At 45.7% G+C, this 13,238-nt stretch overlaps 1 protein-coding gene across 3 annotated transcripts in view; it reads left to right on the top strand.

Moving 5' to 3' along the window:
- OPTN (optineurin) overlaps nt 1-10,684 on the top strand; it is a 42,230-nt gene extending 31,546 nt beyond the window's left edge. For all 3 annotated transcript variants that reach the window (XM_033959022.1, XM_033959023.1, XM_033959024.1), the window contains exons 11-14: nt 4,712-4,867; nt 5,852-5,994; nt 6,710-6,789; nt 9,765-10,684. In XM_033959022.1, coding sequence (XP_033814913.1) covers nt 4,712-4,867; nt 5,852-5,994; nt 6,710-6,789; nt 9,765-9,880 — 495 coding nt within the window. In that variant the 3' untranslated portion in view covers nt 9,881-10,684. The remainder of the gene's footprint in view (nt 1-4,711; nt 4,868-5,851; nt 5,995-6,709; nt 6,790-9,764) is intronic.
- The last annotated feature ends 2,554 nt before the right edge of the window (nt 10,685-13,238 follow it).

Raw genomic sequence — 13,238 nt, 5'->3', positions numbered from 1 at the left:
TGGGCTGGAGTAGGTTTTAATGGAGATTTCGGCAGTAGGAACCCAAGCACAGTACAGGGTAAAGCTTTGGATTGTTGCCCAGAAATAGCTAAGAAGAAAAAAATTTAAATTGAATCAGGTTGGTCAAACTGGATGGACCATTCGGGTCTTTATCTGCCGTCATCTACTATGTTACTATGTTACAGTTGCGAGACTTGGGCTCTTTTCATATATTTTGTAAACATCTAAAAACTTGGTTATTTTCAAAACTGTAAAACCTCTTTAATCTCTATTCTCTACGAATTTCACTGTATCTTTTCTTTCCCATATGCTTTATTAATGTTTTTGTAAACCGTGCCGAGCTCTGTTCTTAAAAAGAAGATGCAGTATATAAGCTTAAAGTTTAATTTAGACAACTTAGGCCCGTTGTCAAAAGGAGTTTGCAGCAGGTAGATATATAACTCCGCTGACTGCCCATATCTGAAGCACGTCAAGGGCAGTTCTGTAACTGCCGAGATAACTGACATTTAAGCGCGTGTGCGTTCTACGTAATATTGTACAAAATGGTGCATAAGCATTTTAACACGTAACTGTAAGGGGAGTTTACACATAGGTGTCAGGTTTGTTAGTGGCCCCCCCAATGTATGGTGGTAGGGGTTAAGTGAGAGGCGCCCTGACAAACGCCAGGTCCCAGGTTCAGTTCCCTCACTGAAGTTTCACCAGGAAGTAGAATCAAATAATAGGCACAGCCAGAGATGGTTGCATAAAGAATATATTATAGAAATAGTCTTACAGAAAAGTAGTATTTATAAGCATGACAATTAATTAGAGAGCAAAGCAGTTTCCCTGCCTTACAGAGTTCAGAGGCAAAGAGAGACAGTCTGAAGTTTCAGAGATAGGCCAGAGAGAGAGAGAGAAAAAGATAGAGGGAAGGATAGACAGAGAGAAAGATAGCTCAAGAGATAGACAGAGAAAGAGAGAGCTCCAGAGAGCCACGAGCCAAGAGCTTCAGATGTGTTGCAGAGAGGAGGCTTGGAATCTTATTCTGTGTATAGAAACTATTGTATGTCCCAGTATCTTTCTGTTTAGAATTTGTAAACTGTTTGAAACAATGTTTAATTTAATTGATAAAGGAGGGTGTGATACTTGCAAGCATGGAAGATGGGATTAGTCTCTGGCTTCTTTGTCCCATTCAAGCAGCCTATCTTCTTGATGTGCACCTGGACCCATTGTCCTAAGCACCCTCTTAATCAGACATTAACACCTTTTAGCTAATCATGATTCAATCAGGGCTACTTAAAACATATCTGGGATACTTAAAACAGTCTCCCTGCCCTCAGGGTCTATCTGCATTCACATGCCAGAGTCAGATTGATATAATTTCCCATAGGCCTTCACTGACATAAGTAATGGCAACTAAAAATGCTGAATGGTAGCGATAGTTATGCTGACAATAGGCATGTCTCCATCTGTGCACATAAATTACAGAATACTATCGGCTACATGTGTGATCTGTAGCGTTTAGGCCAGGGATAAGCAACGTCAGTCTTCAAGAGCCACAGCCCCGCCAGGTTTTTCAGGATTTCTCCAATGAATATGCATGAGATCTGTTTGCATACAGTGGAGGCAATGCTTGCATATAGATCTTATGCATATTCATTGGGGGGAATCCTAAAAACCCGATTGGGATGCAGCCCGGCATCGCTGAAATGTTGATGTAGCTGTACATCAGGGGGTGTCCAACCTTTTGACTTCCCTGGGCCGCATTGGCCCAAAAAAATGTTTCTGGGGCCGCACAAACGCTCAACCGTTGCAGCAAGACAGAGGAGGGAGCCGGCAAGACGGTAAACACCCGGGGGCAGCAGAGGAAAACACTGCATCGCCCTCGACCGGGGCCGCACAAAATACTTCACGGGGCCGCAGGTTGGACACCCCTGCTGTAAATGGAGTTTTTCTGAGCCAGGATGTGTCTTCCTCCTTCATTTCTTATCTGACGTAGGTTGGTCCCTATGATAACCGAGTTTTTCTGTAAAAGTTGATGACACTTAGAGGTCTTTTCTCCTTTTTTTGAACGAGTTTGGGATAAATTTTGATTCCAGTCCTTTGAATATCTATTCTTTCTAATCTAATCTAATCTTCCATTTGTGAGTCGCACAACCCTATTTAAGCTCTAGGCGACTGATCAGAGATCAAGAGGGGAAGGGGTAAGAGGGGCAAGAGGCGGGGCCTTGGGGAGGGAGGGTAGATAGGCCTAAGTAAAAAGCATTAGTTGTCGAAGAAATGAGTTTTCTGTTTTTTCCGGAATGAGGTGTCGTTGATATTTTATTTATTTCAATTCCTTTCCTTTTAATAATTTAGTTTTACTGTAAATAGAAAATTTATTCCGGGGCAGTATCTCAAATTTTTTAATAAATTTGAAACCCAAAGTAGGGCGTGTAAATCACAACCCTACCCACATTCTGCTCGTTCTCCAACAGAGGAATCAAGTAACGGTACACACTTTTTTGACAGTAGACATGCTCTTATACTTGTTAACCTGTGGAAACATTTTATAAAAGTCTTTCTTGCAGAGAAAAAAAATTAGGGCAGAGCCAGCAGAACAGAGATCAATAATGTGGTGTAACGATGGACATCGATCAGACGCAATATGTAGAGTTGGCCGCAGTCAGCAAGCACATCACACGTATGTTCTGTGCCACTGAATATACCTATTTTTCTAGGATTTGGTCTGTCACCAGGTTATCTCCTTTCTCATTTTTCTTGGAGTCATTTTAATAAAAATACACGGAGAGCGCAGTTATTTACTTATCCTTCTATAAAATCGAGCCGCTATAAGAGGTTCCTTGAGAAAACTTTCTGTTTTCAGGCCGCTAAAATGAATATATGGCTCGGAAAAATAATGTTAGAAGCTTCTTCTTATTTAGATTTTAGGAAATTACTAAAGACTCAATTATTTAATAGGCTGACATCGTAATGGTTTCGCCCTTTCTCTTATTTCAACCATGTTTGCATTTTTTTCTTATGTTTCTTATTACATTACATTAGTGACTTCTATTCCGCCTGTACCTTGCAGTTCTAGGTGGATTACAAAAGAGCTAACTGGATATTTCCAGGATAGTTACAATTTTTTGTTACAAGTGAGATAAGAAAGCTGGATATTTCCAGGAGAAATTGCGAATTCAATAACAAATAAGATAAGTGGACATTTCTAGGCAATATTACAAATAGGATAACAATTGGGAAAGCTGGACATTTCCAGGAGCTTTATGTTTTAGGGGACTGTACCGTATTTTCACGCATATAACGCGCGCGTTATACGCGTTTTTACCTACCGCGCATACCCCTCGCGCGTTATACGCGTGAGCGCGGTATACAAAAATTTTTTTACATAGTTCCCACCCCGCCCGACGCCCGATTCACCCCCCCCAGCAGGACCCGCTCGCACCCCCACCAGGAACGATCGCTCGCACGCGCTCCCACCCGCACCCGCATCCACGATCAGAGCAAGAGGGAGCCCAAGCCCTCTTGCCCGGCCGACTCCCCAACTCCCCAACAATATCGGGCCAGGAGGGAGCCCAAACCCTCCTGGCCACGGCGACCCCCTACCCCCACCCCGCACTACATTACGGGCAGGAGGGATCCCAGGCCCTCCTGCCCTCGACGCAAACCTCCCTCCCTCCAACGACCGCCCCCCCCAAGAACCTTCGACCGCCCCCCCAGCTGACCCGCGACCCCCCTGGCCGACCCCCACGACACCCCCACCCCCCTTCCCCGTACCTTTGGTAGTTGGCCGGACAGACGGGAGCCAAACCCGCCTGTCCGGCAGGCAGCCAACGACGGAATGAGGCCGGATTGGCCCATCCGTCCCAAAGCTTCGCCTACTGGTGGGGCCTAAGGCGCGTGGGCCAATCAGAATAGGCCCTGGAGCCTTAGGTCCCACCTGGGGGCGCGGCCTGAGGCACATGGGCTCAACCCGACGGATAGTCGGGACAGCGCACGGAGAGTCGGGGAGGGCGAAAGGAGAGTCGGGGTGGCCAGAGGAGAGTCGGGGCGGGTGAAAGGACAGTCGGGCTGCATGCGCGGTATACCCGTGAGCGCGGTATACAAAAGTTTTTGTACATAAAATCGTGGTTTCTGCGCGCTATACCCGTGTGCGCGTTTTACACGGGTGCGCGTTATCTGCGTGAAAATACGGTAATCTTGGTTGATATTTAGAAGAGGAAAAGATTACCAGAGAAGTGGAGGCTTTGAGAGGGGATTTTACCAGGGAGGAGAGGAATGAGGGTGGGGGTTGTCTGGACAAATTTCTTGAATAGCAGAGTTTTGATCTCTCTTCGAAATGTTTTGAGGTCGCTCGTTGTTGTCAGCAGGTTGGAAATGGAGTGGTGGAGTTTTGCTGCTTGTGTCGCAAGTAGGTGGTCAAACATCTTGCGTTGAGTACCTTTGAGTGGAGGATAGGTGAATGGGGTCAGAGTTCTTCTTTGTCTAGTAGTGAGGGTTTGCACTCTCATCTTGATCAATTTCATTGAAATGTATGTACTGCCTTAGATTTTTATTGAAAATGTATGTTATGTATGTATTGTTTTTTTCATGCTGTGAGCCACTTAGAACCTCCCCGGTATGGCGGCATATCAATAAATTATTATTATTATAATATGTTGTCATTGGCAATAAAATTATATATATATATATATATATATATATATACTGACCCCCTCATTTTCTCTTACAGTCAGAGAGAATGAAAATGGTGACGAATGAACTCAGTGATAAGCTGGAGAGAGCAGAGAGAGCTTTAGCTGCAAAACAGCTGGAAATAGATGATTTGAAGGTAGCCTGTACCAGCCAGCAAGAGGATATGGAAACCGTCAACCTCCTGCGGACGCAGGTAAGAACACCATCTCCCTCCTTGGTTACAAATCTCCTCCCCAGTCTCTAGACTTGAGTAGCAATCGCACCTCCCTCTCGCTCTATTCCAGATTCAGGTACTTTCCCCAGCTCCCTCCTCAGGTACCAATCCCCTCAGCATCCTTTAGATTTGGGCACTAATCCCCTCTACTTCCTCCTCCAGATTCAGTTGCCACCACTTCCCCTCCTTTCTCCAGGCATTGGTAGCATCTTACCCCTTGCTCTGCTTCAGGTACCAGGCCCCTGTTCCTAATCTGGCATTAAGTACCAGGTTTTTAAAGTGTAAAAAGCCATATTTTGTTTTTACCATTACTTTTACCTAGATTTCTCTCATATCTTTTCACCAATAGCTGAAGGTGATACATTCAGATTGATATTGGTAAGAGATTTAGCATCTTTTTTTATTTTGGGTTTTTTGTGTGGAGAAAAAAAAAAGTTCCAAAACTATCTTGTGTGGTTAATATAATCTCTTCCAAATTTTGCTCCCCTCAACCTATCCCCACAGCTCCTTTCTCCCTTGGTCCCTGGGTGTTGGTTTCAGCTGGCGGAGCCTGGGGATCCCTGCGGCTCTGACCACTGGCCATTTTCATCTCTGTGGCCCCCTGCAATTTCCACTGGGCATATCATAGACAATGAATTTGGACTGGCACTGGGAGATGACAAAACCCCTTTAAAACCTACCAGTAACCCATTCTGATATGCTCCATCAAAGAGATTTGTAACTTGCCCACTTATTCTTGTAAGTATTGTTTTAAATGGGAAAGTGGTTCACATACAGGTACTTCAAGCATTTTTCCTGTCTGACCTGGTGGGCTCACAATTTATCTAATGTACCTGGAGCAGTGGATGATTAAGTGACTTGTCCAGGCTCAGCATGGGGTTTGAACCCACAGCATCAGGCTGCTGAGGCTTTAGCTCTAACCACTATGCCACACTCTCCTCCAATGTACTTTTTTGTTTCTAGATGGACATTTATTGTTCAGACTTCCATGCGGAACGAGAAGCTCGGGAGAAGATTCACGGGGAGAAGGAGCAGCTGGCTGTGCAGCTGGAATTCATGATACAAGAGAACAGCAGACTGAAACAAGAGCTGGAAATGGAACTGAGGTAAAGCCATCACTGTCACTTTCGGACTCTCAGCCCTCCGTGGCCCTTCTGCCAGTTTCTGTAACCACATCTCAGGCAGGGAGCTTGAGTGGGGGAGAGAGATGGAGCCTGGGAGAAGTCTGAGAGGTATTTAGGGCTGCACTTTCATGTTGTAACGATTAATCATGCAATTAAAGGTAAACTGTTCCTTTAGAAATGCAATTAATCACAATTAAAATTAATTGAAATGCAGTCCCAATAATAAGGTGTTGATCTAACTCCAGAAAGAATGTCGCAGCATGTTTCCTGCTGAATATGAACATTCAGTGTCGCCGATTATAGCGTGAAATTTACCTATTAACTCCAGCGCTGGTGCTGGCGTGTAGCTTAACGAAGTGAGTGCGCCAGTTGAAAAGTGATCTCCCTCCCACATTACTGTGAACTCGCTACTCTTTGGGATTATGGAAAGTTGCAACTACAGGTATTTAGTTTTTGCCAGGTACTTGTGGCCTGGATTGGCCAGTGTTGGAACCAGGATACTGGGCTAGATAGATTATTGTTCTGACCCGGTATGGCCATTCTTATGTTTTGAACTGAAGCCTCAGAGATAAATCCCAGAATAGATTTGCATTTTCTCCCCTTCACTTGAGGTATTCTTAAATTTTGTCTAATGTTTTCTCCCGCATTCATCTTCCCTTGGTTCTTGCTTTGATGATGAATCTGCTTCTCTTTGTAGAGAGTCCATAGTAGCAATGCAGTCACGGCACGGCCCGACAGGACCACGGGAGCAGGATCATCCCCGTCTTTTTCAAAGAGGTAAAGGAAAACTTCCAACCACAAGCAAAGGAGCCTAATCGTTAAAGCAGTGGGCTGAGAACCAGGAGAGCCACAGTTCAAATCCCTCCCTTGCCTCTGATGGTCTTCATTGCTCGTTTTGTTCAACACTGTCCACTGGTAGTACTGTATTTTCACGCATATAACGCGCGCGTTATACACAATTTTACAAACCGTGCATAACCATGCGCGCTATACGCGTGAGCGCGTTTTACAACTTTTTTTTTACATAGTTCCCCCCCCCCCACGTCCGATTCACCCCCCCACAGGACCGCTCGCACCCCACCCCAAAGGACCACTTGCACTCGCACCCGCACCCCCACAGCCTCCCCACCCCCCCATCATGAAGAAGCTGCCTACCGTTGTCCTGCTGCTTCCTCTGTCGGCGGTCCCGCCCCTTCTCTGAGTCCTGCGTCTGTGCTGCTTCCTCTTCCGGCGGTCCCACTCTCTCTCTGACGACAGAGAAAGGGCGGGACCGCCGGAAGAGGAAGCAGCGCAGATGCAGGGCTCAGAGAAGGGGCGGGACCGCCGGCAGAGGAAGCAGCAGGACAACAGTAGGCAGCTTCTTCATGATGGGGGGGGTGGGGAGGCTGTGGGGGTGCGAGCGGTCCATCGAGGTGGGGGTGCGGGTGCAAGTGCGAGTGTGAGCGGTCCTTCGGGGTGGGGGTGCGGGTGCGAGTGCGAGCAGCCCTTCGGGGTGGGAGTGCGATCGGTCCTGCGGGGGGGGGGGGGGTGAATTGGACGTCGGGAGGGGGCATCAGGCTTTCAGGGTGGGGACAGGACTTCAAGGGGGGACAGGACTTCAAGGGGGAGAGGAGAGTTGGGGCGGGCGAAAGGAGAGTCGGGGCAGCCAGAGGAGAGTCGGGATGGGCGAAAGGAGAGTCGGGCGGCGAAGGGAGAGTCGGGGCGGCATGCGTGGTATACGGGTGTGCGCGGTATATAAAAATTTATTTACATAAATTACAGTTTCCCGCGCGCTATACCCGTGTGCACGTTTTACATGGGTGCGCGGTATATGAGTGAAAATGCGGTACTTCAAATAGATTTACCCATCCCTAGTCTAGATTAAATCAGAACATGACCAATCTTAGATGGCCGCAAATTGATTTGGAAACATTATTTGAAACCCTATTTATTAGTAACTAGGTCTCAGTGCAAAAAATGGGACCTATTAATGGTAAAATAACACATCTTAATGGTCCCCTTAGTGTAAAGAGCTTGTCTCTGGTAACCAGAGCTGAGATTATGATGTCATAATGCCTCATTCCACCAATGCCTAAGAGCCAACCTCATCAGTGATGTCACAATGGCTCTATTGTCCTAAACAGCTACTCTTTGCTTAATGACCTACCTGGTTAACGACCACCCAGGCTTATGACCACTTCTCCAACCAGGTCAAGTGGGGCAGGAGCAATCTTCCTATGCTTCTGCCCTGTGAAAGCCACAATTAAAAATGGCTGGTGCATGTTCCCACTGCAGTCTCGTGAGAACTCGTGGCAGCCCCGCTTCACCGCTAGACCACCATTCTCTACTCTGGGAGTTAAAGTTTAGGTAGCATGGGCGATCTTCAGCCATTCCTCACTTAACAACTCGGTCGTTAAGTGAGGAGTAGAGGTACTTGACTCATTTATATTACATATAGAAGGATTTCAATTTCCAAAGACATTCCCTCTTTCTTTTAATTATGGGGGGATGTTATCAAAGTGGACTGGTTCATAGAATAAAGCGCGCGGGACAACCGCACGCCAACAAAGCCGCTCAGACAAATGCATGCAGGATGTGAGCGTGCCTGATTAAAACGTAACTTTAAAGCGCTCCAAGGGGTTTTTTTTGGGGGGGGGGAACCCCCCCTTTACTTAGAAATGTTGCTACTGCTGTTGTGGGGGGTTGGGGGGAAGCACCCCCCAAAATATTAGGGAAAGGACATATATAACCATCAAGATTTTCAATTTATGTCCTATCAGGAACAAAACAGAGGCACCCCCCGAGACACTACAAGGAATACCCACTGCACTCATACACAGACACACTCACTCGAAAAAGAAAAAAGTGGAGAAAAAGCCTCAGTTAAGCTTCATATGGAAAAAAAAACTCCACTTATAAGACCACACAGAGTGAGGTAACAACCCCATGTGTAACGTTTAGTTTAGCAGTGAGAAAAAACACTGTAGTAGCATGCCAGATTCCAAAAATTCCAAATACAGCACGTATTCAAAGTCTCAAACACTGTCAATGGTAAGCAGGAAGGACAAAAACACTTCGCTGCAGATGGTAACCAAGCTGTCTTCCACGCAGCCACTCCTGCCCGACGGGGAAATCTCCGTTCCGCTGAGCTGCGTCAGGGGAAAGATTTCAGTCTACTTCACCAGCAAAAGTTGAGGCTCACCAAGTCCAAACACACAGAGAAGCAGCCTCCCCCTCCCCCCATTACAGAGGAATGTGTGATTTTCCCGTCTTTTTTAGGGAAAAATTAGTTTCCTCTCAAAAAAACTATCAGAGCATTTTAAAATTAAGTTTTAATCTGGCGTGTTCACGTCCTGCGTGCATTTGTACGAGTGGCTTGGTCGGCACGTAGTTGTCCCGTGCGCTTTTGACTCGTCACCATGTGGACTACCATTAAGAAGTGTTATTTTACTGTTAATCCTGGTTCTTAGTAACTAGGTCTCATTGCATAAAATGGGACCCTTTGCTACAGTAACATATAGCAACGGATTTAAACAGCCCATTTCCACGAGGAATGTTCTGTTTTACCCACGGGGGAAGATCTTTAAAAATTTTCCTCCCACTAATAGTGATGTGTGATGTTTGAATACAGCAGTTAGAGTAAGTATCAGAGCTGTTTTTACATTATGCCCTGGTTCTGATTCGAGGGCAGCTTTTCGGGCCTTCGCAGTAGGGAAAGGAACAACACTGTATCTTGTCTTTCAAGCTCTCTCTGTTTCTTTCATTTTTCCAAGGAGCCGAGAGCGTAGAGCAGCAGTTGGCCATCCCAAAGCACTCCTGTCCCAAGTGTGGCAAGATCATGCCAGATTTGGACACGCTACAGATTCACGTCTTGGACTGTATTACTTAAGTACCAAGAAATAGGAGCTCTGGCGCACAGGGACCACTTTGCAATAGTTCCTGTCTGACCGGGGCGTATGCCGCAGGGTATGGCTTGGGCCTCACATGGACAAGGCTCGATGGTTGTGAAGCTTCTACGTTCTCTGAGGCATCCTAATTTGCACTGCTCCAGGCCTCTCTGCCTCTCCTATTTTCCTAAGAACACATACCATCTGTAAAATAAGTCTCATCTAAATTTTCCAATGTTTTGAGTGCTTTAGTGCCGTCTCTTAATAAACCTTTTAATTTTGCTGTTATGTTAGCGTTGTGTTCCAGACAAACGAGATTTCAAATCTGTAAAGAAAGATCAAAAGTGAATTTCCACAAACAAGTTGGGGTTATTTGTCAATAGTGCAGAAATGGTGGTCAAAAGGAAAACAAAAAATAACAACCCTTCTTCGCTGGAATAATATTAGCGCTGGCAGCTTTTTCTTTTCCCTACCTTGCAAAAATGTCCTATCTATCCCATTATATTTCTCACTCAAAATCCCAAACTTGTCCCCCCCACCCCCCTGGTGCACCAGGCAACCTTGAACCTATGATCTTCAAATTCAGACCACTTCCTTCCTCCCAGGTAAAGCCATTTGGGCTACATGGCTTTTAGCTCTGCGTATCAACATCATTTTCCCTAGGCCAGGGGTCAGCAACTTTTTTAAAGCAAAGAGCCATTTTATTCTAAGTATTTGACCCAAGATTTACGAAGAGCCATAATGGGTGGAGAAGGGGGTTTGAGAAGCGATATGGGTATAGCGCAGAGTCTCAAGCAACAAGAAAAAAAAATCTAAGAAATACTGTAATACTTTAAATAAAAATGAAAATAAAATCAATTCTGGCAGAAATTCAAGTTTCAGGGTTCTTAGGTTTTTTTTTTTAGATACCGCCTATCAAGGTTATCTAAGCGTTTTTTACAATCGGGTACTCAAGCATTTTCCCTATCTGTCCCAGTGGGCTCACAAATCGATCTATCTAACGTACCTGGGGCTTTGGCAGACTGAGTGACTTGCCCAGGGTCACGAGGAGCAGTGCTGGATTTGAACTCGCAACCCCACACCTGAGTATGCCCACACTTTGCCTACCACATGACTGGTAGTTTGTCTGGAACAGTTTATGGTATGGCATAGTAAGGGTATAGTAATAGTTAGGCCTGTTTTTAGTAGTAACTCTCAAGCAACCAGAAACATCTACCCCCATGGTTGCCAGTTAACTGAGAGTCTACTGTCTATGCATTTAACACAAAAAGAAAACTTCAGGTACTTATAGAAAATAAAGAAAAACAATGAGACTTTTGACACTATTTCTGCACAGTTTCATGTCCATCTCTCCCTCCCTTCCACCTTTATATCCATCTCTCCTTCCTCTTCACCCTTATGTCCATTGCTCCCTCTCTCCCCACTGTCATCCCTTTTGCAACGTAGTTCCTTCCCCCCAACCCCCTCACAAATATTACACTCTTTCTTTTTCAGCAGGTCAGCGGCGAATCTTACAGCTGTCTGCCGCTAACCTGGAAGCCTCTCCTCCGTCACATCCCGCCCGGACAGAAACAGGAAGTTCTGACAGAGGACGTGATGCAGCAGAAGAGAGGCTTCCGGGTTAGTGGCAGGCAGTTGTAGGAATCGCTACCGCTAACCCATTGAAACAAGAGCAGAGCCACAGCCACAGGTTGCCAAAAAGCACTGCCCCAACCTAATTGCTCATATCATTCACGTATGTATTGTGACATGTAGGGAATCACCAGCAAATATCATGATCCTAAACTGGTCTTCTGTGGTAGGGGAAGAGGAGTTTGATATTCCAGCTTGTTTGTTTTGGGTTGAAGCAGGCATAGAGTGAGGGGACGACTGTGCTGTAAATGCTGTAATCTAAACCCCCTTTGTCTATACCAGTCGGGTTTTCAGGATTTCCCCAATGAATATGCATGAGATCTATTTGCATGCACTGCTTTCATTGGGGAAATCCTGAAAACCCAATTGGATTGAGGCCCTCGAGGAGGGACTTTGACACCCCTGGTCTATACTGTAAATGCTGTAAAGTCTGTATTTCTCATTAAAATCTGTCCTACCCATACTATGAATGTACTTTTGTAACCTGTTCTGGGCTCCTTTGGGAAGACGGGCTAAATAAATAAATGAATGAATGAATTGTTTCTCGTTTGTACAGTTTCCTTTCCCAGCTGATGTTGGAAGAGGAGAAATTGCGGTTGTTTCAGCCTTATCGCTATCGGCTGGTTGTTTCACGAAGCACTAAGGGCTAGATTCACTAAGCAAACCGATCGGTATGCGCTCACTTTCCGCCTATGGCTCGATTCACTAACCTTCCTCCAGACCCCATCCGCACCCGATCTGCGCATGCAAATGAGTAAAAAGGCATGTGAATTTCTTAAGGCATCGATTCATGAAACCATTTCGTCCAAACCGACTGGCCTTTACGATCCAAAAAGTTTCGACTGCTGAGAACCAGTCGCTTTACATCCTCGCCGACTATTCCTGCCTAGCAACTGCCGCGTGCATGTTAAGAACCCCATAAAAAATATATATCTACCCTGCAAAAAAATCTAAAATATATCTAAACTTTAAATATATGTAAACTTTCATGTACATAAGCGTTTGAAATATTTTTTTGGAATGCGCATAGTGAGCGCGGGAGTGAATCTCGGATTTGTAATGCGCATGGTGAGAAAATTGCAGATTAACTCCGTGCTCTCCTGGCACATTGTAGATTTCATATATCAATGCCAAATTTAATCAAAAATAACTTAAGGGCCAGCTATTCCTCCCCCCCTTCCTTCCAGCTAGATTGTTGCGTGCATCTGACGTCATGGGGTCGCCTTTGGTTACTTCGTGCTTCACGGCAGAAAGAGCCGTACAGCCTCCTGAGATTCGTAGGCTGTATATAACAGCGCAATCAACTGCTGTGCCTTCTAGCAACTTAACCGTTTTTTCCTGAGAGAAATGGACGGCGCTCGTCGGCTACGCTATCTGCTGCTTTTGGAATATGAGTATGCCGAGAGGTTGTCAAAAATTACAGTTCTTATAATTGCATTTTTTTTACAACCATGCTTTGCAGCAGGCGCATTCGGAGCCCGCGATTAACCCCCCCCCCCCATTTCTACGCAGTGAAGTTCTAAAGAGCTAGCGCATGCATGTGCTTTAGTACCAACAAGGATACAGTGCACACGCGCATCAACCGATGTTACAGCGAGACGTGTGCACGAATGGGGGCGTGTTTACAATTTGATCATTTGCATGGACAAGCTTTACTGAATCGATCGGCCAGAATGACTCGGAGCGATTTGTGGACTTTAGTGAATCTAGCCCCAAGTCCTGTATCAC

The sequence above is a fragment of the Geotrypetes seraphini genome, chromosome 9 (genome assembly GCF_902459505.1).
Source record: "Geotrypetes seraphini chromosome 9, aGeoSer1.1, whole genome shotgun sequence".
Classification (NCBI taxonomy): domain Eukaryota; kingdom Metazoa; phylum Chordata; class Amphibia; order Gymnophiona; family Dermophiidae; genus Geotrypetes; species Geotrypetes seraphini.
The sequence above is the reverse complement of the archived record's forward strand: the minus strand, read 5'-3'. Positions and strand labels throughout refer to the sequence as shown.